Source organism: Ciconia boyciana, chromosome 24, assembly GCF_034638445.1.
Source record: "Ciconia boyciana chromosome 24, ASM3463844v1, whole genome shotgun sequence".
In the NCBI taxonomy this organism is placed as follows: Eukaryota; Metazoa; Chordata; class Aves; order Ciconiiformes; family Ciconiidae; genus Ciconia; species Ciconia boyciana.
The window spans coordinates 2,932,882-2,959,850 of NC_132957.1; the positions used below are offsets into that span (position 1 = coordinate 2,932,882).

The 26,969-nt window shown below is 40.0% G+C and overlaps 1 protein-coding gene across 7 annotated transcripts in view; it reads right to left on the reverse strand.

The window, feature by feature from the left end:
• Positions 1–1,264: 1,264 nt before the first annotated feature.
• The window catches only part of HNRNPM (heterogeneous nuclear ribonucleoprotein M), a 114,214-nt gene continuing 88,509 nt past the window's right edge, over positions 1,265–26,969 (reverse strand). Inside the window, exons 1-13 of one of the 7 annotated variants that reach the window (XM_072845824.1) lie at positions 15,259–15,385; positions 15,056–15,173; positions 12,382–12,579; positions 11,835–11,988; positions 10,691–10,740; positions 10,317–10,377; positions 8,191–8,292; positions 7,556–7,600; positions 7,074–7,148; positions 6,497–6,595; positions 2,937–3,718; positions 2,581–2,632; positions 1,265–1,698 (exon numbers count right to left, since the gene is read on the reverse strand). In XM_072845824.1, coding sequence (XP_072701925.1) covers positions 1,535–1,698; positions 2,581–2,632; positions 2,937–3,718; positions 6,497–6,595; positions 7,074–7,148; positions 7,556–7,600; positions 8,191–8,292; positions 10,317–10,377; positions 10,691–10,740; positions 11,835–11,988; positions 12,382–12,579; positions 15,056–15,157 — 1,884 coding nt within the window. In that variant the 5' untranslated portion in view covers positions 15,158–15,173; positions 15,259–15,385 and the 3' untranslated portion in view covers positions 1,265–1,534. Of the gene's footprint in view, positions 1,699–2,580; positions 2,633–2,936; positions 3,719–6,496; positions 6,596–7,073; positions 7,149–7,555; positions 7,601–8,190; positions 8,293–10,316; positions 10,378–10,690; positions 10,741–11,834; positions 11,989–12,381; positions 12,580–15,055; positions 15,174–15,258; positions 15,386–26,969 lie in introns of those variants that run through there. The other 6 variants (XM_072845826.1, XM_072845827.1, XM_072845825.1 and 3 more) reach the window with 6 other exon arrangements.

Consider the following 26,969-nt stretch of genomic DNA (forward strand, 5'->3'; position numbering starts at 1 on the left):
TAAAAGGCGAGAGAAGGGGCTGTTGGAAAGGGCAGGAACCTCTTAAGCGAGATTTTCTTAATTGAGAAAGCAGAGGTGAAATGAAAACTCACTTTGAAGCATGCAGAAGGCATTCTTGAGAGCATGTTATCTTGAAGATTATAGGGAGGAGGCTGGAGGGAAGAAAGGGTTAAGAGACCGAGATCAAGTTGTAACACTTTTTTCCTGTGCAGTACCTCTAAAAATTGCTAGAACCCCTCATTCAAGCTGGTTTTCCACATTTAGGATTTCCGACACCGCTGTGGCTCTTGCAGCACAAGGCGGTAGTACCACAAAGCAGAGTACAGACTCCATCAGGTGACCTTTCACCAGAAGACAAGTATTAGCTTAATAATTATAGTTGATGACACTTGAAACGGCTTTCTGATGGGATACAGCTTGGACAACAGCTTCATGCAACAAAGCCCATGGGTGAATTTTTAGAGCAGTGGTCCTCCTGCTTCACTTGCTCAGTATGGTATTGATATATCTCGATGAGAGACCAGCGAGAGGCAGCCTGCCTGAGGTCCTGCCGACAGAACCAAACCCGTGATGAGAACGTCTTTTCATTTCCCATTACTGTAAGAAGAATCTAATTTTGGAGGCCACACAGCTCTCAAACTGAGCTAAGGGCAAGAAATCCTGTCTTTGGCATAAAGCTTCAGCTCTCCTGCCGCAAGAATTCCCACTCAAAAATAATCACTTTCACTTTGTGTTATTAAAATGATATTTCTTGCAGGAGAAGGTGAAATATCCCACCTTCTGCCTTTCACCTGCACCTCACCCCTGACTGGAACCGATACACCTGTGTGCATGGCCCCACTGAAATGCTCCACATTAGAGGGGAAAAAAAAAAAAGGCACAAGGTTTTTAAATCTATTTTCAGTTCAGGCCTTCAGAATGGCACTGACACAACTGAAGGTAGAGGATATATTTTATTTTGTTTTTTAAATCAGCATTGCCACTGGAGAAAAAATTAAGCTACCAGCCTTCTGCTAAGAGTGGTCATCGATTAGGTCTGAATACAGGAAAGGGAAGTTCCCCTGTACCCCAAAGGCATTCACACACTAATGTGAAGGCGCAAATGCATCATTTTAAAGACCGATTCATACCGTCATAAACTGACAACCAAGAGGAACATTCTTGCTCGACACTTCACAGGAGAACACAAATTCTAGTTTACTGAGCGCAGTTTACAGGTATTTTTGCAAGCATAGGATGTGCTGCCAGTAACGGATGCTGTGACTGAAATCTTTAACTTGCATTTATTATCAAAGTCATACTGTTTACATCTGTAATGTCAACAAGATGCCACAACTACAAAAAAAGATTGTGCACATTGCAGTTTCAATGCAAAAAACAGTAAAATGGAAATCCATTTGTTAAAAAAGTAATTAAAATTACTCCAGAAAGCAACTGAATTGTTTTAACACCTTTACATCCAGTCAAATTAAAATGGTTAACAAGAAAAAATACAAATTCAAAAATCTGGTATCAGTGTTAAAAAGGCAACTACTTAAGCATTTCTATCAATTCGCACATCAATCTCCCTCCCACGAAGCTGTATCCCATTCATCATACGGCAGGCTCGCTCAGCTACTTCTGGGGACTCAAATCTAACCACACCACATCCTTTAGACTTCCCATTCTCCATCTTGATATCAGCATACAGCACATGACCTTAAAAAGAAAAGAAAGGGTCTTGTTTAACCTAGCAGGTACCACGTAACTCTCTATCACATCAGTTCTCTGCCCTAAGCCACAGAAAGTATACCTTTAGAAGCTGCCATTCCTTTGCAACTCAAAGCTGCCAGACAACTTTACCAAGTCATTGTTTTAAAGAAGCGTTCTCGGTTTAAGAGATGAATTCATTCAAACTGGTTCTCTCAATTCTCCCTCAAGCAGCAGCAGCAGATGAATGGAGCAAAGCACAAGCTATCAAGCCCTGTCCAACTTGTCAACACACACTTCGCAATCATAACTGCTGAGCCTGGGACTTGGTTTTGCCATCAGACAAGCAGCACAAGATATTGGGGAGCAAGGTCTGGGCACAGCAACTGCTGCCATGACCGTGAAGAAACTCCCTGAAGCTGAAGAGCACACCTCAACATTCTGAATTCTGAGTTTTTTCAATTACTTTTTAAGGACAGTTTTCCCAGACAGCTGTGTTCATTCAGATAGAAAGAATCTGTGCAGATGCTTTTCAGCAGTTCTCAGGACTTCCATCTCTATTCCCATCTCCTTCTGCAACTACAAAGAGGCTATCCACATGATAACCCCAGCCCCTGAGATGGAGAAGGGAAGAAATGCTTAGAAAAAGCATGTGTTAACTGGATATCAACTGGCCAGGCATGTATTTCTTTTCAACACTGCAGAACTCTTGCTGGTATAGCAGGGATGGTAAACATCCTCACAACACTTGTCAACGTTAAGCTCTAGTATTTCAGTAAGTCTCAGTGACTTTTTAGTTAAGATACTGGTGTCAGGGATGTAGAGAGCCAGGAGTTACTGTTTAATTCATATTCAGTTCTCAGAGTAATTACCAGTGATAATGTAACTTACCACATTCATTAAATTTATCTTTCAGCATTTTCCATGTAAAATCAAAAGGCAGCTGTGAAAAGAGAAGAACAGACCATTACTGAGGATCTGCCGAACAACTTGCAAGCACTGCCAACTCTTCAAAACATGTTTTCCATCCTGGGACAGCCATTGTTCAGCATCTTCACGCACAGATGCGGAGAGCTCTTCTCCTGTTAAGGAAATGGCTTCGACTCACAAAAGCCTACCTAACCCCACCTTTGCAGCATCCGATATTAGATATTCTGACTGAAGTCAACCGAGCACAGATGAGATCGACATGTCAGTACCAATTAACTTCAGGAGGAGGAAGGAGAGGTAGGAAGAAGGCTACTCACATTTCTCACAAATATCTGACAGGCTTTTCTGGCCACCCCAGCTGCAGGTCCTCCAGTTCCTCCAAGGGAGCCTGCAAAATTGCCTGCAAAGTTTCCACGTTCCATGTCCATTGTTCTTTCAAAATTGCTTCCCATTGCAAGTCCCATTCGATCTATGCCTGCTCCCATGCCCTGTCCCATAGCAGGACCCATTCTTTCCATATTAGTGGCTCCAATGCGCTCCAAGCCCATTCTCTCCATGCTAGCAGCACCCATACGATCTATTCCTATTCTTTCCATAGGAGTGGCACCTATGCGATCCAAACCAGCTGGCATTCTCTCTATCACCTGACCCATTCCAGTTCCCATTCCAGCAGGGACCATACGCTCCATACCTATACCCATCCTATCCATGCCAGAGCCCATACGTTCTACGCCTGATCCCATTCTGTCCATAGTGGTGCCAACGCGGTCAATGGCAGCGCCCATTCTCTCGATACCAAAGCCTATTCCAGAACCCATTCTTTCTATGCCAGAACCCATTCTCTCAATAGCCGGGCCCATCCTCTCAATGTTAGGAGCAATGTGATCTATACCCAGAGGGGCCATTCGGTCAATTCCTGAACCCATTCGCTCCACGTTGGAGCTCATGCGATCCAAAACAAGACCCATCCTGTCTATTTCTGATCCTACTCTCTCCATCCCATGCCCCATCCCGGAAGGTATTCTTTCTATTCCCGAGCCCATACGATCAATGCCAGGTGCCATCCTCTCAATCCCAGGAATGCTGGCATTTCCACCACCTGGAACACAACACACAGATTATCAGTAATCATACAGGGACAAAAAAACCCCAATGCATGCTTACACTACTGAAACGCTTTAAGCTTTATCATCATTCAGAAATGTGACAGCACACTGTGTGCTCTTGCTGCAGAATACGAAGCAAAGTTTCATTTCAGATGGTAAGGAGAGTACTGTTGTTGATTACGCAGACCATCCCGACTACAACGCATGATTTAGGGGAGCGGTCATCTCGGACCACGTACTATAGTCGGGATGGGGAAAAGTTTATGCCTTCGCTAAGGAGCTTAACTTCTGTACGCACAAAGAAAGCCTTCCAAAAAAAAACAAAGGAGAAAATTTTGAAGGCATATACAAGTCTAGGAGAAGATCTGGTGTCAAAAGTAGTATTTTAAATATCATCTTACCCACTAGCTGTCCTGTGCGGTACAGTGGGGATTACCCAGCAAGAGTAGTAATTTAGTAACTGAAATTACAGTTCAAATACAGATTGCTTGGAAGAGGAATGAAATCACATAATCCTTGCCATGCAACTCAAAGATTTCTTTTGCCAAGCCAGGGAGAGACTTTTACAAGAAAAGCTTGCCCAAAACTAAGAGCCCTCTTATCACCAGAGCTCCAAGAAAAAGCAAATTCCACACAAGAACCACAGCAGAATGACTATTATAAAGTCACAAAGCACACTTGGCCTTTTCACGTGGAAAGAGATATAAAAAGGTTGCCTGTGCCATAAAACACAAGCAAGACTAGGATTTCTATAGCTGCTACATCAGATCCCTTGACTGAGTTGTCCTGCTACAGACTCTGCTACAGAGCCTTCAAGTTCCTGCAGTAAAAGGATCACTCCCCTATAGTTTAGGCCACTTTGCTGTTGTACAAAGGATCTTAGCTCATCTATCAAATCAAGTTTAGCACTGCAGCACTGTAAAAAAAACAAAACCATGTTGAGTTTGATTCCCATTTGAGGGGAAAAAGCCTTGAAGAAAGTGGGTACTTAAGTTATGTACTTAAGTTATGAAGAGAACCAAGAGATGTAACCCTAAGATGAGCCTATGCTCAAGAAAACTGAAGCAACCACATTTACGAACAGCACTCGTCCTGCTTCGCTATTTCAAGCTTCGGTAGTACCTTAAATAACAGAGAATGGTTTTGGGTTACGTGACACTTGTACTTGTGCAAGCAAGTTGGCTTTTTTTTTCCTTTAATGAAGAAACAACAGTAATAAACATTTAGTATTACTTCAGCGGAAAGCCAGCAGCATTGTGCATTTGTTTTTAGAGTCTCCCAGAAGAGGGCTAATCCTGTGCAGGCAGACAGAGCCAACTCCTGGTTATTAGATGTTGTGATTCAGTCATTAAGCAAATAAAATTAATTCTGTAAATTGGGAAGGGGGGGAGGTCTGCCTACTTTGAGATATCTGGGTTCAGCTTTGTTTCAGAAACTGCAGTTCTGAGTACTTCATTACTGAAATAGTCCAATATTTCCAGACAGTCACTGGGCAACTTGCTAGGAAGGTAAATGTTATACAGGCAGTGGGAAGGAGCAGGACTTTGTTTTCACTGAAAAAAATTTAGTATCTTACCAGTAGCATTTCAAAAATGGACAACTGCCAGCAAAGCTCACTGTCTAAAAATATTTTTCTTCTAGCCTTCCAGTAATCTTTTTTCAGAAGTTTTAATGCATAATATTGCTTATCTATTTAAATATTATCTCCCTCAAAACTTTTTTATTGCATTATGATATGTATCTATATATAGATATAAAAAAGCAGTGAGTTACCATAACTGAATTGCTGCTTTAAGTGCTTTGAGTTTTTTGAAGGTTGTATTTGCTTTGCAACCTTAACTTTAAGGTAAGGATATTTTTGTCCTTTTTTTTTTTTTAATGACTTATAAAAAAAGATCACCTTTCCTTGCATAAAAGATCCAATTTTATAGTCATCTGAGTTGCATCAGCAGTGTACTGCATTTCACTTTCTTTAAAAATTAATTTAAAGTTATATCAAAGCAACAGAGCACAGCAATAACAGAGCAATCTCAGGAACTGGCTGAATAAAGCTGTACACACATGGAACAGATGCTCATAGAAGACATTAAAAATGTTCAAGTTCTGAATCTTTCCACAAAGCACAATTAATACCTTTTGCCATCTCAAAGCTACTACAGACAGAACAGTACTGCACTATCCTTGCTCAGTTCAAGTAATGTTTTACACCAAGTTATTTGCTATATCGATAGTCTTCCTTTTCACACTGGGGTTCAAAACAAAAGACGAACAGAAGAGCACTAATTTTAGTGCTGCGTGAGTTGCACAGCAAGGCGTTCTCTTCAGTCATCTGATGTGTGAGTCTATACCAGATTCCTAAAGTGTCTGGGAGGAAGGGAAGGAAATTAAGGTTTCGCCATATTTTTCCTCCCTACTGTCTAGGCCATAGACTACGTTTTAGTGACAGGATTGGGTCATGCATCATTCAGAACCTTCCTCTTTGCCACGCACGTATATGGAAGTTTAGCATGAAGTTTCAAGACACGAGGCAGTGTATTAAGACTGTCAGAAGGTTTCCTGTCAGATCTGAAATTCTGTTACGCAGCCCCACAGATCACTACTAGTGTATCCATCTGCCTTCTGTACAGCTCTTAGGAGTCTGATCAAAACCAAACTATTACAGCAAGTACACAGAAAATACAGCCTGTTTTGTTGTAACAAAACACGCATGACTTATGTACAGTTCAGGTATGAAAAGCAGGTAGTAGAAGTACTTAGCTTAGTGTACTTACCTATTCCTCTCTCCAAGGTCTCTCCAAAACTACGAGACATTCCCATTTCATTTCTTCCAAATTCTCTTTCAAATCCTCCACCCATGGCACGATCCATCTCTGAAAAGATTAAGTTTGATATCTTCTTCAGGGTGTCTAAATGACTCCTGAGAGAACGTGTTAATATAGGCATAATTTTTAAAGACTAACAGCAAGGTAAGTTTTTTATTAAGTTCTCCTGATCCTTTTATCATATCTTCTTGAGACAAAAAAAAACCAAGAAAAAGCAGGACTCATCTCAATATGGACAAACACACTTGAGGCAGCCACTTTGCTCTGGAGAAGTCTTTCCAGTGAATATAGATAGAGCACATTTTATCTCTTTCTAAACTAGTCCTTCAAGACAACCTCAATGGATCACTTGCTTTCTGCAGCTTAGAGGCCATGAGTGACTTGTGGACACCGTGTCAACTGTAAGCCTTAAGTTTTTCCAATAAAAGCCGAGAAGAGGAAAATGACCAGTCTAGAGAGTCTCTCCAATGTTACACTTTCAGAGAACACGAGTCAGGAGTTGGATATACAAAAAACTAATGCCTACCACTCATTCTGCCCATGTTCATTCCAGCTGGGAAGCGACCAATGTTTTCCATGGCACCAAAAGGACCTTCCATTCCTAAAAGAAAATATTTTTCAGGGATTCTTCAGCAATGCATTTCAACTTAACACTAGACTTCACCCACATAAGCTGCTTTCACAGAACATTTCCACAGGCACGAAGACAACTAACTCTGTATCACAGATGCACAAAACAAAGTTTGGTCAGAATTTGGTCACACCGTGTCTCCTAAGCCAAGGGCGGTTTTAACAAGTCACATGACAGAAACATTGGTCATGTTTTATCTGAGGTATTAACCCTTCCCCATACACCTCTAGCAGTTTTATTAATACTCAAAAAGGAACACGTTATTACTAAATTGGTGACAATTTCCAAGAACACAAACGCCTGCTAGGCATATACAGCTAAGTTTACATGACTTTCAGAAAGCCCAAGCTATATACATGTCAAAAAACACAGCTTACCTCCCATTTTATTCATTCCAAAGCCCATGCCTTCCATTCCCATTCCTCAAAATAAAAGAGAAAGCTTTATATAGCAGATGTAATTCTACAAGAGTTCAGCCATTAGACTGGCTGTAGAAATAGAGACCATACAACATGTCCACTGTTTGGACTGAAGAGCTTACATCTGATAACTCTGAGTAGATTGCAACATTCCTTCTCAGAAAATAAAGCAGCAAAGGGGAAAAACCCATAGGCATTTATAAATTGAAAGCTGAATGTGTGCTACTTTTTAGGTGGCTCTTTAAAACTTGTGCTATTTAAACATATCCTAAACAAAGATTTGCAAGCCCACTAATAAGTGTTAAAAGTGACAGATGGTTTTAAAAGTTTAATGTATATTTGCAGTGTCTGCTGCTCATGCTCAAGAGTCAGAAAATGAGAGCTGTGCCTTGACCACAGTGGAAAAAAAAAAATGGAGCAGTTGGTTAAATTCAAGTTTCCATTATCAAGCTCATTACTTAGCTCAACAAAAACTCATTTGGCTTTAACACTCCTAATACACTTCAACTTTTTGTGTAGGCAAAACAAAGCTATCTACCTTCTACACAGCTTAAAGCTCTCATGAAACAAAAGCATAGGAGTAATCTTCTTACCTCCAGGTCCCATGTTGCCCATTCCCATGCCTTTGTTTAAATGATTTGCATCAATAGGTTGACCTCCAGGTCCTAATCCCATGCCAATACCACCAAGACCATCTGAAGAAAATATTCAGATATCAAAAAAGCCTTCTTTCCATAGTTTGACAAAACAGCAAGTTTTATTCTTAAGTAATTGACTTCCATTCTCCAAAAAGCTTGCTGTGTTCCCACTTTGGGGCGTGTACTTAAAGCATGAAAGTGTATAGTATATCCAGAGTAGATGTGTCTTGAAATATACTAAAAACTATCTCAAATATTTTTTCTCATAATCCATTTTCCATCTTACTGCTGAGAAAACTTGCTTGTTTGGTTGGTTTTAAGCTGACTCCTGAAAAATAACTGGCTAGAACACTGCTTATTTTGTGCAACTCCTCAATCTAAGGAGAATAGAGTGGGCAATTTAGTATAAAGATCTTCTAACCTTTGCACAATATTACCCTTGATTGACAAATGGCTTATTTCCACCTTTGCCAAGGTTCTTCCTTGTAGGTAAGAATTTAACCACAAAGTTCAACCTATCATTATGATAGCCACCTATAGAATTCAGAGCACACAGCCAGCCTCTTCTCTGAGCAAACAAAGTATATCATTCCCAGGCATAATTTTGAATCTTCCTGTACCCAAATTAATTAAGGATTCCCCAGTCCAAAGAAAGAAGAAAAAGCCCTCATATTTTCCTTATAGTTAACCAGGCGGAAAGAGTTCTCTGCTTGCACTTGCATCAAACAACAGCTTAATGGCATTCTTCGCCTATGAGAAGAGGACTTCCTCATTTACATCTCAGCATAATAAACACAGGAAGTGTCGAATCTTGTTTTAAAACAACACAAGATACCCCTTCCCCACCCCAATAAAGGCCAAGAAACAGGCTTCCACTGGTATTTGTTGAGTTTTATACAACGATAAATTACATTGGAACCCAATGACTTTCTCTTGAAAAAGAGGTATACCATTGTGGAAAGTCAAGGCAGCAATAAAAACCATGAATGACACTGCTGCTGAATAAAGGCTTTGACAGATACACAGAAAACTGAACTAATTAAGGGATATATTGATTGATGATGATCACTAAAATTGTGCAAGTCATCAGCACACAACAGGCTTCTTTTCCACGCCTAAGAAAACAGCAACCGGCTGAATTAACAGAATTACGTTAACAGCCACACTTTACATTTTTGCTGTATTTAAACAAATTAAGCCTGTGTTCTCCCACCTCTAGCTCTTCCCTTCCAATGCAGACTCTTCCTGTTCAGTACTTTCAGTATCTTATCACAGCATGGTTGAGGTTGGAAGGGACCTCTGGAGGTCATCTGCTCCAACCCCACTGGCTCAAGCAGGGTCACCTAGAGGTGGTTACCCAGGACCATGTCCACAGAGCTCCTGAATATCCCCAAGGATGGAGACTCCACAGGCTCTCTGGGCAACCTGTTGTTCCACTACTCAGTCCCCCTCACGGTAATGTTTCCTTATATTCAGATGGAGTCTCCTGCGTTTCAGTTTATGCTTACTGCCTCTTGCCCTGTCACTGGGCACCGCTGAAAAGAGCCTGGCTCCCTCTTCTTTATACCCTCCCTTCAGATATCTATATACATTGGTAAGATCCCCTTTAGAAACATGAAGACCTGGAAGATTCTCAGGTCCTCAGTTCAGCCCTTTCAATTGAAGGAAAAACATTAGATACCCAGAATACCACCACGTAAAAGGAGGCACACTTTTCCCTACTGACTGATTAATTATGTTTCCATTAAATCCCACTATTACCAGTAGTTTTACAAGGCATTGGGATCTTTGAATTGCAATTGAGAGATCTGGAAGCCTTGAGAACGTGAGTGGGATACTGTTTTAAGACAAGCTTCTAGCTATGAGCTGAAAGTAGTATCCAAAAAAAAAAAAAGACAAGACAAGACTAAGCAGCTCTTCTTTACTATTTCCCCCTTTGATATTATTCAGACCATTTGGATCCCAGCTTTCCAAAGTCTGAACCAGAGTCTTACTGGGGCTGGGAGTGGGTCCCAGTTGCTGAACAGCAAAATAAAAAAAAAAAAAAAATTAACATTTTCAGTCATGCAGGAGACACTTACGAGGAAGTTGTTGGGGTCGCTCTGGAGGAAAGAAGTCTCCTTTGGGAAAGGCTCGTTCGTCCTAAACACAATTCAATACATTAAAGTTTGCGAGAAAAGTAAGAAATTTTTTTCTTGCCTCCCCCCCCCTTTTTTTTTTTAATTAAAACACAGAAACTTAAAGCTAAAGCAATCTTCACTGTATTTATGATTGTCTTTTAGCAAAATAATCAGAATTAACCTTCCTTCATGGTGTGAGTTGATATCACTAGGAATTAGGTAAGTCACACATTCCCCCCGACCCATATTTTGACCCAACCTTGAAACGACACATCATCCAGAGTCAGGAGCACAATTACCAGTTCAAAAATCAGTAAGAATTTGAACGTACTTACCATTTTTACATGCATCGGTCTGTCAAACAGCAGCTGCCCATTAAACATCGCTATTGTTTCATTAAGGATCATTGTTCAAGTGCTAGAACCACACAAAGTCTTAAAGCTCTAAGTGCTATCTGATGCAGAGTACAAAAACCCAGTCAGAAAACCACACCTCTCCACGTCGCTTCTTAAGCTATCGTTCACAGATTATCAAAAATCCTTCTTCCTTCTCCAAAGCTAAAAAGCTTTGAAATCCAAATAACTGAATATTCAAAGAATGGCTTTTTAAAATTAAAACACGAGTTAAAAATACTCTTCTGGTTAAGATTAAGTTCATTAAGAAATCGCTCAAAATGTGACTCCAAACCAGCCTAGGTGTTCAAATGTTTCATCAGTAACTTTAGCCATTTAACACAGGGGAAAACATGCAAAAGTTCTCAACATTTCCAAATCAACAAATAGCCAATTTTTGAAGTATGCCACGCTAGTGAATCATGTGAAACTTGTCTAAATCTTGCTCCTGCAAGGCTTAACTTATTAAGGTGCACATGCAGAACGGAATTAACATTCACATAGAAAGAGAAACTTCGTGAGGAGAAAGAGGGAAATATTCTCCTCCTTTCCATACCACGGCCACAAGCTGAGAGATCAGGCAGACAGTAGTACCTGTACTTTGTTGTCGTTTGGTTTGTTTTTTGCAGATTGCTAAGTAGCAAACCATCACTTGCACAGCATAAGGATACAGGGAACAGAGAAACACACTAGGTCAAGCCATCTTACACTGCAAATGCATTTGTCGTATTCCTTCTTTACCTCCATTGCAGGAATTTAAGACAAATCTTTTCTCAGAAATCGCATTTTAATACTAACTACAACCTAGAGACAGAAATTTACTATTTGTCCTAGAAACGCATATATCCATGTGGGAAAAAGAATCGACTTTGTTAACAATTCTGAGCAAAGAGCAACAATTCTTTCAGGATGGACTTTTTTTTTTTCCTCTCTTTCAGTTTTCCTTACCTTTTCCATCCACTGCAATGGCTTGACTTTCTGTGACATGGCAATATCCTCACTTGTAATACTACCATTTATATTTTCATCCTGCTTTGTTTACTAAGTTATTTGCCTACTATTTACCATCATCACTCTTCAAGGATACATATAGCCTGAACAGCCTCTATAGCCTGCTCAAAAGTGACAGTGCCGATCCCACGACTTTTGCCATCTTTATCTTCTAGTATGTCTGCCCGAACCACAACGCCGGCCATGCTGAATACTTCTTTCAGTTTCTTCCAACCAACCTTGTAATCCAACTGGAAGACAAGTCATATTGGAAGTATGAGAAAGATTTCCATCAAAACACAGCTTTAGTGTTCTTATGTTTCCTTTCCTGATATCAGCAGTCTTAAGAAACAGAGAGTCTTCACAGAGATAGGATCAAATTTAAATAGCATGAAGAATGCTACAGAGCTTAATGCAACGTTCTTGGCTTTGTTAAAAAATACAAATTAACAGACACCGTAACATACAGGATACAACTTAATTTACAACTTCACTAGCACAGAGAATCAACAAGACTGGCCACAGTATAAGTTACTACTCAGTTTTACTGGAACAGAGCTGAAAGTCTAAGGCTTTTCTTCTAATTCATTAGATTTAACCCAGTTAAGACCCAGATATTCTGTCATGGATTACACAGCACTTACATTTGCAACAAAGACGGTGCTTCCAAGTCTCCCTGCCTGTAAGGCATGAATGATCTCGTTGGGTATGTTAGGATTGTTGAGTATACTAGGTGGGATATTGATCATGCCGGGGCCGCCTGGGCCTGGACCAATACCCATTCCACCAGCTGCTGCCATGACCTTCTGCATTGCTCTCCTGGCATGCTCACCATCAGGATCCTGCAAAAACAGAAACAACATACTCTGTTCCCTCTGTACTCCACTAAATGCATGGGGATTTAGTGGCACGACTAAAACAGTCAAAAGAAGGGGGTTCCCTTTATACAGGGCTATCTGCTCCCTATAGATCTCCAGCCAACTACTTCACATATCATTGCCATCCACTAATTTAGGTTTTTTTAAACCAATACGCCAGCACCCTTCAAGTTAAAGTTATTCCTACTCATGCATTTCCCCCAATTCTGAAAGTGTTTATCTATTATTGAATACCAACAATAAACCTCACAGTTACATCTGTTCCAAAGACTGATAAACCCAGAATGACATTGGAGAGGGTTTGGAAGAAAAATGCTAACTAACTCTTAGCATCTTCAAAACAATGCAACAATTCATTTACCTTGCACTTGGACTTCTTTACAAGACAAGAAACAGTGTGTAAAATTTCAAGAAGATTGGTTTGGGCAATGCTTTTCCCCCCACACACACTGGCTTTCTAACCCGAAAAAAACTTTTAATGTATCCCCCTATTACTACATAATCTCACAATTTTAGGACATGCTAGAGAACATGAAGCATAGGATGAAGAATTCAAGGAAGGAAATAAGATTAATTATTGTCACTTCACTTTATACTGAAAGTGAATGTAAGCACCTTCACAATACAAGGTGAACTTATGTTACTTAGGTTGGAAACGTCACACTGTATTCAGCGAGCAAAATGCACCAGCACTGCAAGACTGCTGAAGAAAGTTAAATGTCAAATAGAATGAATTAGTCAGAAATACAGATGCTTTAAAAATAAAAGCTATTTGAGTTAATTTGAATCTTGATCTGAATTTTAAGACTAAAAAATAGCATATTTTGAAAACAGGAGAAAGGATAGCTTTTACATGATTATTTCAGCTACAGAAAATCATAGCAGTCTGAGGTGGAGAACACATTAAAGTGAATACAAGTCACTTCTCAATTCAAATTTCCTATTTCACTGTTAAAATAAGGTATTGCTTAAAACCAGATTAGCTCCAATAGAAAGCCAAGAGTGGTTGTCATACAAACTCAAGTCTTCTGATCAGGCAAAGAGCTTTATCTATTCTGCCATAAAGATTTATTATGTCACTTGAAGGCCTTCATGCTCCTCAGCAGTGAGACAGCCAACGAGGAGAGGTACATACCAGACAGCTGGCAAACTGCTGCTAATGGTCATCCACAATAACTTAATTCATTCCACGCTGTCAGACTGGGGTAAGTATTGCTAAAGTCCCTAAAACTGGTAAAATGCTTCTTCACCGATCTCAAGTACCATTTCTGTTCTCTCTGTGTCATACAGACAGAAATATTCAAGTATGACAACAGTTTCATAAAGAGTTGGGCAAATTACAACCACCTCTTCTCAAGGACTGATACCAAAGGGCAACCTGACTTCCAGCACTAATGGTATATCATTAACAGGAAAACTGACCCAGAGATGGCCCACTCTCAACAGCTTTTTCTTCCAAGGTCCCCTTACAGAAGCCAGTGCCTGATGACTTCCAGGTGCAACTATGTTTTTCTAACCTTCCCTTTCACCTCTTCCTTGAAAGGGTATCCAGAGGTCAATAATGCCAGAAGATGGCTTGCACCCAGAAGCAGGCTGCTGTCCCCAGAATTCGTTACTCTACTTACAAAATCTGCCAGGTCTGAGAAGTGCTGCCACTTGCTGTCCCCATCCTCCTTCCCAAGCGCTCCTCAGACTACAGCAAGAAATGGGTTGCTAAGGGCAGACTTTCTGCACATGTTCTCTATCTTATACTCAGGCAGATGTCTTTCACCCCCCACCATTAAGTGAGCAGGGCATGATGGAACATGAAGCCTGCTTAGCCTAGAACACGGCTCACATAGCACTGACTCTTGGCCTTAGTGTAACACTGAGGTCAGTCCCTTTTTATTTTTGTTTAATTGAACCTTCAATGCAGCTACATGTTCCAAACTGCTGGAATAAAACTTTCATCTTGTCAATGGTTAGGAATTAACTCATGGTACAGTTGAGCATGTCATACTGGTTCACAATAGCAAAGCCATTAAAATAGAAAGAAATCTTTGAAGTATTTCAGAAATCAGTTTATTCTACAGGTTTGTAGAACACATTCATTATGATGTAGAATTAAAAGGGAAGGCAGTCAAGAACAAACAATACTTATGCAGGTTTCTTCTTCAAATCACTAAACAAGAAAGTATACCTGCAGTTAAAGCCAAACTCTTGCTTTGTCTGAGCTCTGCATTGCTACCATCAGCACCTACTCTTTAAATCAAGTTTAGTCTTGATAGTCACGTTCAAACTGAAGTTCAGCAGTACACGCTGATGGTAAAAAAAGGTTGACTGTCTTTTTTTTTAAAGCCTATTTGATGAGTCCTGCCTTCCGTCAATTATTCTTATCTGCAAATGAGTCAGCCATAAATCTTGACTAAGAACTACCCCTTCACCTTCAAATTCAACATACTGAAAGAACAGATGCACGTCTTACTTCTTTCACTTTCAATGGTCTTCCACCAAGACTATGCTTGTTCAAAACCTCTGCAGCCTTTTTCATGCTTTCTTCCATCTTGAATTCAACAACACTGTGGGGATACAAGACATCTAAGAACATTGCTTATTTTTTAAGAGTTTCCTCATTTCTTGCTATAAATTCATAAGTGAACTTACGCGCATCCCTGATGAGATGATTTCACAGGCGAATAACGGGGAGGAGAGGGGGGAAGAAAGAAGAAATAAAGTAAGTAAAAGCAGAAAACACACAACACTTTTTTTTTTTTTAATCAAATCACATTAGTTAGCCCTAATAGTGAAAACAAACGTAATCTTACCCAATAAAGCCTTCAATACTTGAATTCCATAAGATATAATTTCTTATGCGTTAACAGGATTAAACTGTCATTTCTGAAGTTGTAACAAACAGAACTAAGTCCCGATTCTCCAAGAAAAATACCACACGCTTCATGTGACCTGTTCTTCTCTGTCATACAGCGAAACCCTTGCCATATTCTCTCACCCTAAATCCATATCCTTCAGTACAGTTAAGTGTGCTCCTACTATTTTTTTTCCTTGTAAGATACTGTCGCTGGACTAAAGGACTTAAGTACCTATGAAGGCAATATACATTTACATTTAGGAATTGAATTCTGTTTACTGGCACAGGAGGTGTAGTTTACAGAACCTGCTTTTGCACACTGGCCTTACAAATTCAGCAAACCACTACAGTGACATTTTCCAAAACACAAGTATTACTTTAATATTCCGTACCACTATACATACTGCTAGGGTCCATGGGTCATTCAAACAGCCAACGCCAACTGAACACAGTGGAAGACCACCCTAACACTGCTTACAAGGCCCCATCCCACCTCCTCCCCACCCCGAAAGAAGCTTTAAGCAATCCTGTGTTATAGCCACTAAGCATACACACTCTCTACCTTCCTGACTTCGTTTCGTTCCACGCCACCATACAGTTATATTTGTCATGTAGAAAATCCACAGAAGAAATCTCTCAAACACTTACCCTTGACTTTCCTTCAGCGTCCATTAAGAGCTCCACGTATGTTACCTCACCAACTACAAATCAGATTCCAGACGACACATATACCAAGGGAGAAAAGCCAAGAAAACAATGGGAATTTAGAACAATCAACAACCGTGTATGGAGCCTCTGCCTTATAAGAAAGCCCAGAAACACTCCATGTTCTCTAGACCACAAAACTGGACAATTACAGGTATGCAGTAAAGTCTTAAAACAATTAAACATGTTCTTGATTTTCCTCCACTTCAAGCGCCAGCTATTTCCACAATATCAGTTTCCTTGATCTTTAGAACCCACTCATTACTTGAGGCAATCCAAATCCATGGGAAAGTCTGCAAGAACAAGTTTCCTTCACTTTACATAGTATGCAATCTTGTCTCCATAGTCCAGAACTTGAACAGTTATTTGCTTCTCTCTGGATTTAAAGACAAACTTCCAAAAAGGGAGTCAGACTGAACCAAGAGACCAAGAGATCACTGACTGCCTACTATTTCTTTCAGCAGTTTTTTAGCCTTTTGTTAAGCCATAATAAAGTCCGTTTTTCAGCTTCAATAAGTGGTATTAAACAGTCTGCCATATTTGCTCTGAAGACAAAACCATCTACAACAGTAGGCAAAACACACTGGAAAACTAGATTTGCACCTTTCCTCACAAGATTAGGATTGCCTTTTTATGACCACATAACCATATCATGTACCTCCAGAATACAACTACCGAAATGGCTGCTGCCTTTGAAGTGACTGGCATACAGAAGAATCAAAGAAAACATTTTTTACTTTTTCTTTCTGGTTTTAGAAGTCCTAGTTTTTAAGTTTAAGACAGGAGGACTCCAAATTGCATTATCTGAAAGGTGGAAAGCAGTCTTTGTGGGAAACCACGACCCAGTCTGAATACCAATATATACTTTGAGCAAGGAACTAGAGTCTCACATTCAGGAGTGTACCTCTTAGCAAGGGACAGAGAGAGGAAGAGGTGTTCAGCCTGACCTCCTGCAGGACCAGTCATTTCTAGGACACCTAGTGTCATTATGCAAAGCGAACATCCTGAAAGGTCCCTCTCAAAGCTGGAAGAAAAGGAATGCTTAATGAAAGCACTAATTTTTTTTTTTTAACTCCATTTCTCATTTAAAAAAATAATTTAGCAATATGAGCATTCCAGCCAAAGACAGAGTAAACTTGTTAGCTAGACAGAATAAACAAACTCTGATCCATTCATGTTTTTATGAGGACAGTGTTTGAGACTGGTAGAGGCTAACAAGCAAGTCCCTTTGAAAGGGACAGGGCAGATCAGAGTGTTCGATTACTGTCCATAGCTTCATTATCTAAACAATACTTCTTGAAATAAAGCCTAACAAAATTAATTCCATCCTATAATCTGAACAGTATGAGCTCATGTAGTATACAGGGAATTGTTTCCACAGTCTGTGCAGTGAAAGAGAGTGCACCATAAACAGCCCTCCTGGACTAGTCCTTGGTGGTACATGGCAGCCGTGCACCGAGTCCAAATACTCTGCATTACCAAGACATTCTGAAGCCATCCATCTCAACAGCAGCAGCCAGAGTCCAACCAAACTTGGATCAAGAATGCAAGTGTGATTCAACAATTTATGCAGTAAGACAACAAATTCCCAGATTGCCTACAATACAAAAACCACTCCATTTCACAGAGGCCAGAAGTCACAGGTTAGAAGTCTGTGACTTTGCTCCTAGTAACAGTACTGAGCCACTGGATTGAGGGCTCTCCTCTCCCAACCACTAATCGAATTCAGCTACAATTCTTACTTCAGGTCCACACCAACACTTCCAAAGAAGTTTGCCAAGCTTGAACATAACGTATGAAATACGATTTAACATTTACTCTTTTAACGAATCTCTGACCTCTGAACCACAGATTTCCAGGAGTCTATCACAGCAGCAATTGTTTGTCACTTGGAAAATCTAGTATGTGCCAATTTTGCTCAGTGCTTCACATTCAAGCCTTATAGACACCTATATTAAAAACTGAATATACATCTTGAAGTAGCTGCTTTCCTTCAGAGGACATCTGAACTTCCTGAATAGCCAAATTAAAAAAGGCAGGGGGGAGGGGAACGACACAAGTAATGTAATAGCTCAGTATCCAAGACATCAAGTCCAGAGCACAGAACAACTGCAATAAAAATGCATTTTTTCACTTGAAAGACATGTAAAACAATTCAACATGACACTTCTTCCAGAAGAGTATTGTTTGAGGCTGGCAAAGGAAACTTTTTTTTAAACAACCTATGCTGCGTTACATTTTATTTGGCTTTTTTCTACATCCCATACCACAGTATGTCAGAACATCAAGCGTTACAGAGAAAGCAGAATAGCAGACGAGGGTAGCCTACAACAGCGCATAGGCAATTAAGCCATGGAAAAGCACCAACAGCAGATATCCAGGTATTAAACCTGCTTCAGAGGGCAAAAGAAATGCACAGTGATCCAGACAGATTTTCTTTCTGTTAGAGAACAGTTGGCTTATCTCAGGAAACATATCCTATAGCCACAAGTGAAGAAATTTCATTCAAGCACAAGAGATTGTTACTTAAGGAACTCAAGTTTATTACTGGACCAGCCTCCAAAGGGAGATAAAACCTGCAGAAAATTCTAGCTCTAAGTCAATGCAAGTATAATTAAGGAACATGTTCCCCATGGTGTCTTTAAGACCTCACTTAGAACAGACCGATTCATTTATTTTTTAAACCTCACACTTGAGAAAGTTCAGAAACTCAGTGTTTCTTAAAACAAGAGATTCAAGCAGAAATCATTGCAATAACTACAAATACAAACCAAAGGAATCTCCAGTGTTGCTTATCATTACAGTCATCAGGTTTTTCCCCTCAAACTTTATCTCCACTTTCCAAAGTTTATCTGTATGGAAAATTAAGATGTTCAAGCCAGGCTGGTCTGTCAGCATTCAGATATTGTCCAATGACTGTTCAGGAAGCTCAGGTAAGTATGTCCATATGGTGACTTGAGGCATGGCTCAGATGGATTCACCTAGCCCTAAAGACATATCTGGGAAGTAACCAGGATAACAAGCTCAGACATAGATGTCAATTTTGAAGATTCTAAAGTTGGGCAATATGATTTTAAGAGTTAGTGACAAACCAAGAAGCTCCAAAAGGTGTGAAAGGTACAGAGAGGCAAGTCTCAGCAAGAAGAGAAGCACAGAAACTGAAAAAGGGGTAAACGTTTTATATCACAGCAATTTCTTTGGCCTAGAGGGTCAAAAGTAAATACTAAATAGAGAAGGAAGCCTCTCAAGACATTACCAAAACTATATGGATGTCCCATCATCTTCTGAAGTAAAGAACTACAAGCAATGTGACTGATTCAAGAGGACCCTGCCATCAAAAGCCTAGTACTTTCAACATGAGGCAATTCAGAATTGGTCACAGCTCCTCCTCCATTTACAGTGTTTAAAAGCTCATGACAGGCAACTCCTAAAAAGTTATGTGGGGGGCTTGGGCTGGGGAGAGAGAAGAGAAACACACTTTATATACATACAAAGCCTTAGTTAAAAGGGGAGAAGAAAAACATTCTTCCCAAAGTAGAGACAGAGAAGAGTTTGCAAGCTATTCTTCTACAGTAGGGGAAGGGAAATCTCACTTTGGCATGAGAGAACCCAGAAAAAACCATGGGTAATTTTGGCTCTTTAAGAGCCCAGGCAGGAAAGAGGGAGTGAAAAAGCTCATTGCAGCCACTGATCAAGGACAGTGCCTCCTCAGAAAGACGGTTAAGGCCAATGAAAATAGAGCAAGTCATTAGTGCATCTACTGAAAGTAAGGAGGAACAAGTCAGATGTGGAAAAGCACTTCCACACTGCTTATTCATCCTTCTCTCTTTGCCCACCTAAAACTTCAGTCTGCAAGCACACTGCGCCAGAATCTTGGGCACTGAAATCCAGGGGACTCTCCAGTAACAGCTGTCCTCAGGTACTGGAGTAACAGCCATTAGTACCAAAGTAACTAAAGTGCTCAACTAACATCTGGGATCATGTACAAAGCAAGAGGGCATGAGTTACATCTTTAGGAGGCCACAAAGGCTCCAAAAATTCCAGAGATGGAGCAAGAAAGAAGGCAGCATATGAAGTTCAGCAGACGCTCTTCTTCACAGAAAGTTTAAGCTGGGAAAGCTTTCTTGCTTCTTTCCCTCACATCTGTTCACACATCCAGGTTTTGATGTGAAGAGGTAAGCATGCCTGCTCCATGCTACAGCTCTGCCTTATGTAAAGGTGGGTACAACCATGCTAATACAAACAGCCTCTGGGGTGTCCTGGAATCTTTGAATGTGACATGAGCGTAGCCTTGACTGCAACTGCTCCTGGTTTTGCAACAGAGCAGAACACAATTATTGCCTCATTTTACAGCTAATTTTTCTCCTTGTATTGTATGCCATCTTGCTACGCTGGTCAGGAAAAAGGTTTAAAATACAAAATTCTGTATTTCCTAAAGGAACCAACAAATATCTCAAATTCAAATACAAGTTCTTTTTTATCATACAGCATCACCTCACTTATGTCAGCTGCCATGAAGCATTACCATTTTGCTCCCTAAGAGTGAAACATTTGTTGGGGGACAGATTAAGACAGCTATTTAGCATTCAATCATGTTTACATGTAGACTCCACTTACATGCTGAAGAACTGCTGCCTCATTCTTCTCCTGAAGCCATTCACCAATTGCCAGTTATCAATGCTGATTACGTCAGTTTAGTAGAACCTTGTGTTTGTCAGCCAATACAAGGGAGTTTCAAACAAGAACATTTTTTTATTTCATTAATAACTATGTCATACTGCATACCTGTAATTGAGTTTCACCAACAAATACACTGAAATGACTGAACCAAGGCATTACTCTTGAGAGAGATGTCACCTTTAGAAGACTTCAGATGCACGCATCTGAAAAAACCAGGTTGCAGAAATATGAGCAGACCTCAAAGCTCATGTCTCCTAAACCATACTTACTGACGCAAAACAGCCGATTGAAGTGAACTCCTCCTACGTTCAGCAACCTGCTATGCCATTGCTGCTAACAGCTTAAGTCTTCACGACTGCCAAGCGATGGAGCAGTCATGAAACACCTACGTTTACCCTTTGTGTACAGATCTGTTTCACGTGCTCCCAAAACCTTGAACGTTTGGCCTGTAATTCTTACACTTACAAACCAAGAATTCTAACGTTTCAATTTTTCCACAGTCACATTCCTGGTTCTTGGAACTACTATGCCTTGTATCAAGAAGTACCGATTGAGCAAGTTCAAGCACAGCACAAGAGCACCAATTTGGTAGAAGTCAGTGACTAATTAGGATGAATCGCAACTACACAGCAAATCTAAACTGCTGTATTTTAACAAGCAGTCCCAAAAACCAAGAACAATGCTTCTCAATGTTTAGCATAACAAGCCCTGCAGACAGAATGAAGAGGTTTCAATGTTCCCCTAGGAGTATCTGCTGGAATGAGTAGCTGAACAGCAAGGCAGGAAACAATCTCACACCGGACTTTTCCATCCACGTGAACTGGAGAGAAACCACAAGACACTTGGAACGGAATTCAACATAGTACTTAAAATTAGACATCTACACATACAGACACTCCTATTAACCAACGTATCTTGTGTAGCAAAGTGAAAGCATAGTTTAAGGCAAGGGACCATTCATAATTAGGGCCTGTTAAAGCAGTCTTTAAGACTGTAATTCTTCATATTACAGAAAACCATTGCTGAATCTCAAGCATCAACATTTCACAGCCTCTAATTATGGAAGTTTCCCAGGGCTTATAGTCCTGAAGTTCGTTACGCAGACTCAGTTCCATTTTGCCTCCAAAGACAAACATTTTAAAACCCTTTGGAAATTTGTTTTCCCATTTGTTAGGCCACACCATGTGAACACATTAACTATGATTCCTTACCTAGTTCAAACACAAGTGAACACTGATCACTATTTTGCGAGACATTTATGACTGATGCTATGTATTTTAGAAGTGACCCACAAGAGCAATGGTTGCATTAGTTACTCTTAACTTGTTTTGAGACATTTTAATGATGGAGAAGCCAAGTATTTTCTTGCCACTCCGCTGCATTTCCAAGGTGACTTGAAAACTAGTAAGCCGGGTATCAGCTTAAAGAAACACTACGTTTAGACTTGTCACCACCTGAGAGTAGCCAGCTCAATTTCTTCATCTTCTTCAAGAGATGAAGAGATGCTACAATCAACAAACTAAGGCAGCTCCCATTCACATGGGACAGTTAAACAGAAGTGGGGAAGGGGGAAACACCATGAACATGATTTCCAAAGCCCTAACTGCGTTGCAGCACATGCCAAAGCACAAACCTGATTTTTCTTTTTTGCAGGTCACCCTTAAATACATTTTACTGCTATCAAATGGCAGTATGGATCTTTATCTAAGCACAAATCACTACCAAGTTTGGGGACACAGCTATATATACACACACCAGATCAGCAGTAAATAACTACCTTTATTACCCAAAAGACGTTAAAATGCTTCAGAAAGTTTTGTTGCATGTCAAGGCTAAAATCTGATAAAAGCCTCATTTCCCCCCCCTAAGAAAAATACTCTTTTAAATCTCCGATGAAGCTCTATTAGCTATATGCCAACATGCCTGTAAAGGAACTATCCATCTGGAAGGCTGCCAGGGAGCAGATGTTGTGCAACACCCAGAAAGGCTTCAAGAAGACCTTTTACAAAACTCATGTCACTAAGTCCACCCAGAACTTCAACTCTTAAGTTTACAAACAAAGTCAGCCACAAGTAAGATGACAGACATCACTTGGCCACCTGAGTTGTACATTACCTTTCTCTTTGACCAGGTCTTTCAGAGACTGCCACTTCACATCAAATGGAATATTTGTAATAAAAGCTCGGTATCTTTTAGCAGGATTAGCATATGGCTCAAAGCGATTTCCTCCTCTTTTGACACTTTTCTCTTTCCTTTTTTCATTTTGGCTTGGTCGTTCACCTTCACTGCAAGCAAAGAAAGATAATCACACACATTAACTACTCTGGGATTTGATCAATGTCATACCACCTCTTGGAACATAACTTGTTACATTCTTAGAACTAAATCAAAACTTGCAAAGTTTCATCCATTCACATTATTTGCAAAAAGCTGTACACCTTTCAACCAAAGCTAGTACACACGGTACCAGTGCTACATCGTGGATTGTAACAAAGATTTCCTAACAGCAAACAACTTGCGTCATGAAGACCCACTATTTTCTCCCACATTTATCCAACGTAACCAAAGTTTTCGATTTCATAAGCTGAATCTCTTTCAAGCCGACCAAGCCTCACTCCATCTCCTCATGATGCTCCAGACCAGACGTCTACCTTATTTATTTTCTCCTTATCACACTACACTACTTAAACACCTTTAAGTCAAATAATACATTGACCCACCATATTTGCAGTCTTACACCAGAAGAATTTTAACAAAATAATCCTGTATCTAACTAAACACTCAGGTCAATGACTCTTACCTAACAACACTTTTTTTCTCCTCCAATTAATATAGTTTTTGGACAAGACAAAGTCAAAGCCTCTGTGCATTCCAACAAACGTATTAAGTAGTTCTGTTAACTGTTTCAGAATACCAGCTCTAACAGGTCAAAAATTAAAAAATTAGAAATTAAGACTATTTCTCAACCAACCTAGATGACCATCAGGTCTTCATAGGACACAAATGCCACTGAATAACAGTATTTAAAAAAAACCAGGAGAATGAAATACTTCAGCCTCAGCCTGACATAATTTCCTTAACTAATCCAATTAATCTCCTTGTTCACTTTATGCTGGTTGAGAAGACGCAGAAATACATCTTTAGAAAGAATTCATCAGAACACATTAGTCAAAAAAGCTGGTAAAGTTTCTAAAACTCCTCTGTACATATACCGAGCTTTTGCTCAACTTAAGACTTATGTAACCCTGCAAAGACCAAGCCATGTCAGAAATTCTGGCTCTGACGTGAACACACTTCTGCATCAATACTGTCCATTCCTTTAGAACCATTTCAATCACTGAACAGATACAACAGCCTGCAGGGAAAAAAAAGGAAACAAGTATGCAGCTGTCTACGAAGTTTTATATTTGAGTAGGTTCCCCATTTTTATTACATAGCAGCCTACACTTTTTCAGCCACAAGGATATATTACAAGCAAACACACAAAAATATTGTACCTTATGGATACAACCACAACTGCAAACAGAATTTGGCTCTAAGTATGGCCATCATGTATCACTTCATGTCAAAAGAGACAGAGGTTCTGCATGTAAGTAATATGCTGGAAAAGAGGTCTATTTTTTTAAAAAAAGGTGTTCTTTAGTTATGTACAATATTTATTTCACCAAAAAGTGAAATTTTTAGACTTTCCCTCACTGAACTTTTCTAAAGCTTCTTGAGTAATGAAGTACTTAAAAACCCAAAAATAGATGCAAAATAGGACAATCCTTCTGACACCTTAACTTCTGTTTGGCTGAAGAAATAATACAAAATTTAGTGCTTGTGTTAAAAGCTACATACAGTTTTTTATGGTTATTCTTCAAACTGGAACTATTTACATTCCCCCCGGGTTGAACTGCTGTATAACATGCTTCAACGTAATGCAGTACGACACAGACATTTTTTGCAATCCTGCATTTAAGACTCCCAAGTCAGCTTAAAAACACCTCAAGCTTTGATATACCTGTAAAGAATTCAGACAAGCCACAGTACCTGCCATTAAAGACAAGCATTAGCCTAGAACATATTCCTTATCATATTTAGAGTAACAAAATCCAGCCAGGTCAAAAGAAATGTCAAGGAAACTACTTCAGCTGCCAAGGGTTTTTTTTTCTTTTGCAGGATTTCAGACACATCCTCCGTGGGTTTCACACACTGAAAGGACAAGAACAGGCAGGCAGAGGTCCACAGAGATCGCTTAAAAAATGTGGTTACCAAGTATGAAAACAACTGAGCATTTAGGGCTTCTTTTAAGGGAGTTCTAGACAGCAGGAAGGAATGAGCCCCACATCACCTCCAAAATACACCATATGCCTGCCTGTGAGTATTCCCAAGCTGGAAGGGCAGGCAAGATAAAATTCCCACAGCAGCTTTGCCCATCCCAATAAGGAACCACTCTGAATAACTGTGATCCACTTACGCCAAGGCTAACGCAAGACCTACAGAAAATAATGCACTTAAGTAGTTACTTTCAGAAGATATTTCATCTACTCTGATTTTTTTCCTTGGGTTACAGAACTGAAATGCTTCATCAAGACTAAAGAAAAATTCTCCTGTTTGTGACGTGTGTAGACGGAGGAACTGAAAGGGAAGCTCTTACTTCCTCCAAAGAAACCAATTATGATGCACATTCCTCTACAAGGTTTCTTAAACATGCCACCTAGACCCAACAAGTGTACCAGAAATCCCTAAGAATCAAAATCCAGTATAGGCAGATCCCCTTTTCCCCCTCCCCCCAAGGACATGGAAAATACATTCAAATGAACATTGGTATTATCACTGTAGATGTGTTAGCTTTGCCACATGGAGCTTGATATTACAAATAGAATTGCACCTAGATAAAAAGATCAAGCTCTCTGGAGAGACTCCAAACATGACGGAGGCCAGGGGAAAATAAAAAAAATCAGAACAAAGTAGACATCTTTACTTATACTTCCAGGAATAAATCATCTCCTCATATAAGACAAATTACTGATTACATATTACCTAGAGCTGCAGGCTCTGCCACAGTCACCAAGAGCAAGCTTTGAGGTGTAAACAGAATCTAAGACATGAACATCCTCCACGTACCAACTACCCAATGTGAGGAGGAGAGAAGATGATGGGAAAATCCTTCCCTAGCCCTGGCTAACATATTACATGTCACTGTATCACGTGCCATGGTGGGACTGGGATCCCCACCCTCCGGGAGCAGGACTGCCTCTGCTCCTGAACAGGCATGCCTGTTTCTGCCTGGCAGGAAGATGATAGAAAGAGTCGTGTGTGTCAATTTTTTTTCGGTTGCCATAAGCACAGTTTAACTATTTTGTGTTGCAAAAAAAATAGATATGGACATTTTTACCCAAAAAAGTGACACCTGGAAAGCCGACTACCTTCCTGGTGATATGCAACACAATCCACAAACTCAGGCAGCAGAGGCAGATGAGAGCAGTTTTTCAAATTGAGACACACCGCCATCTCCTCACCATGCCCATATTATCTCCAATTACCTACAGATTATCGAGCTGGCCTCTGTTATTCAGATCTGTCAGCTCTGGGTCAGACTATAGATATGCAACATGCCTGGGCGTAACAGCCTGCAGCAACCGGCAGCCTGACTGACACACAACTGTGTAACACACCTCAGGAACAGCAGATAAACGAATGTGACCTCGAGTCTGAAACATTACTCACAGAACATCAGGTTCAAAATGCTGATTCTTATCTCCACAGCATTTAAGGCCTAAGGCCAAAAATTAACTGAAGAAAATGTGTTATTTATTCCACAGATTTGGTATTAAAAAAAGCTTTGCTAACTATGAAATTTTCCAAAATGAGGTTAGCATTAACATAGGAAAGTGACAAGCAGTTCAAGCTTTTTCTGATTGCAATTCTCACATTTACAGACCTAAAAATGTAACCCTTGCAGGTTGGGTTTGGTTTTTTTTTTCAATTTCTGTAACATTCTATTGACATCAGACACACAGCCCTTACTCAGTGCCTGGCATCACCTTCAAGCTCTCGCTCTCGAGGCATTTGTCTCTCGTGTTCCGAACCCACTCCAGAGATAAATCATCAACCACGAAACAGAGCACACTTTGCT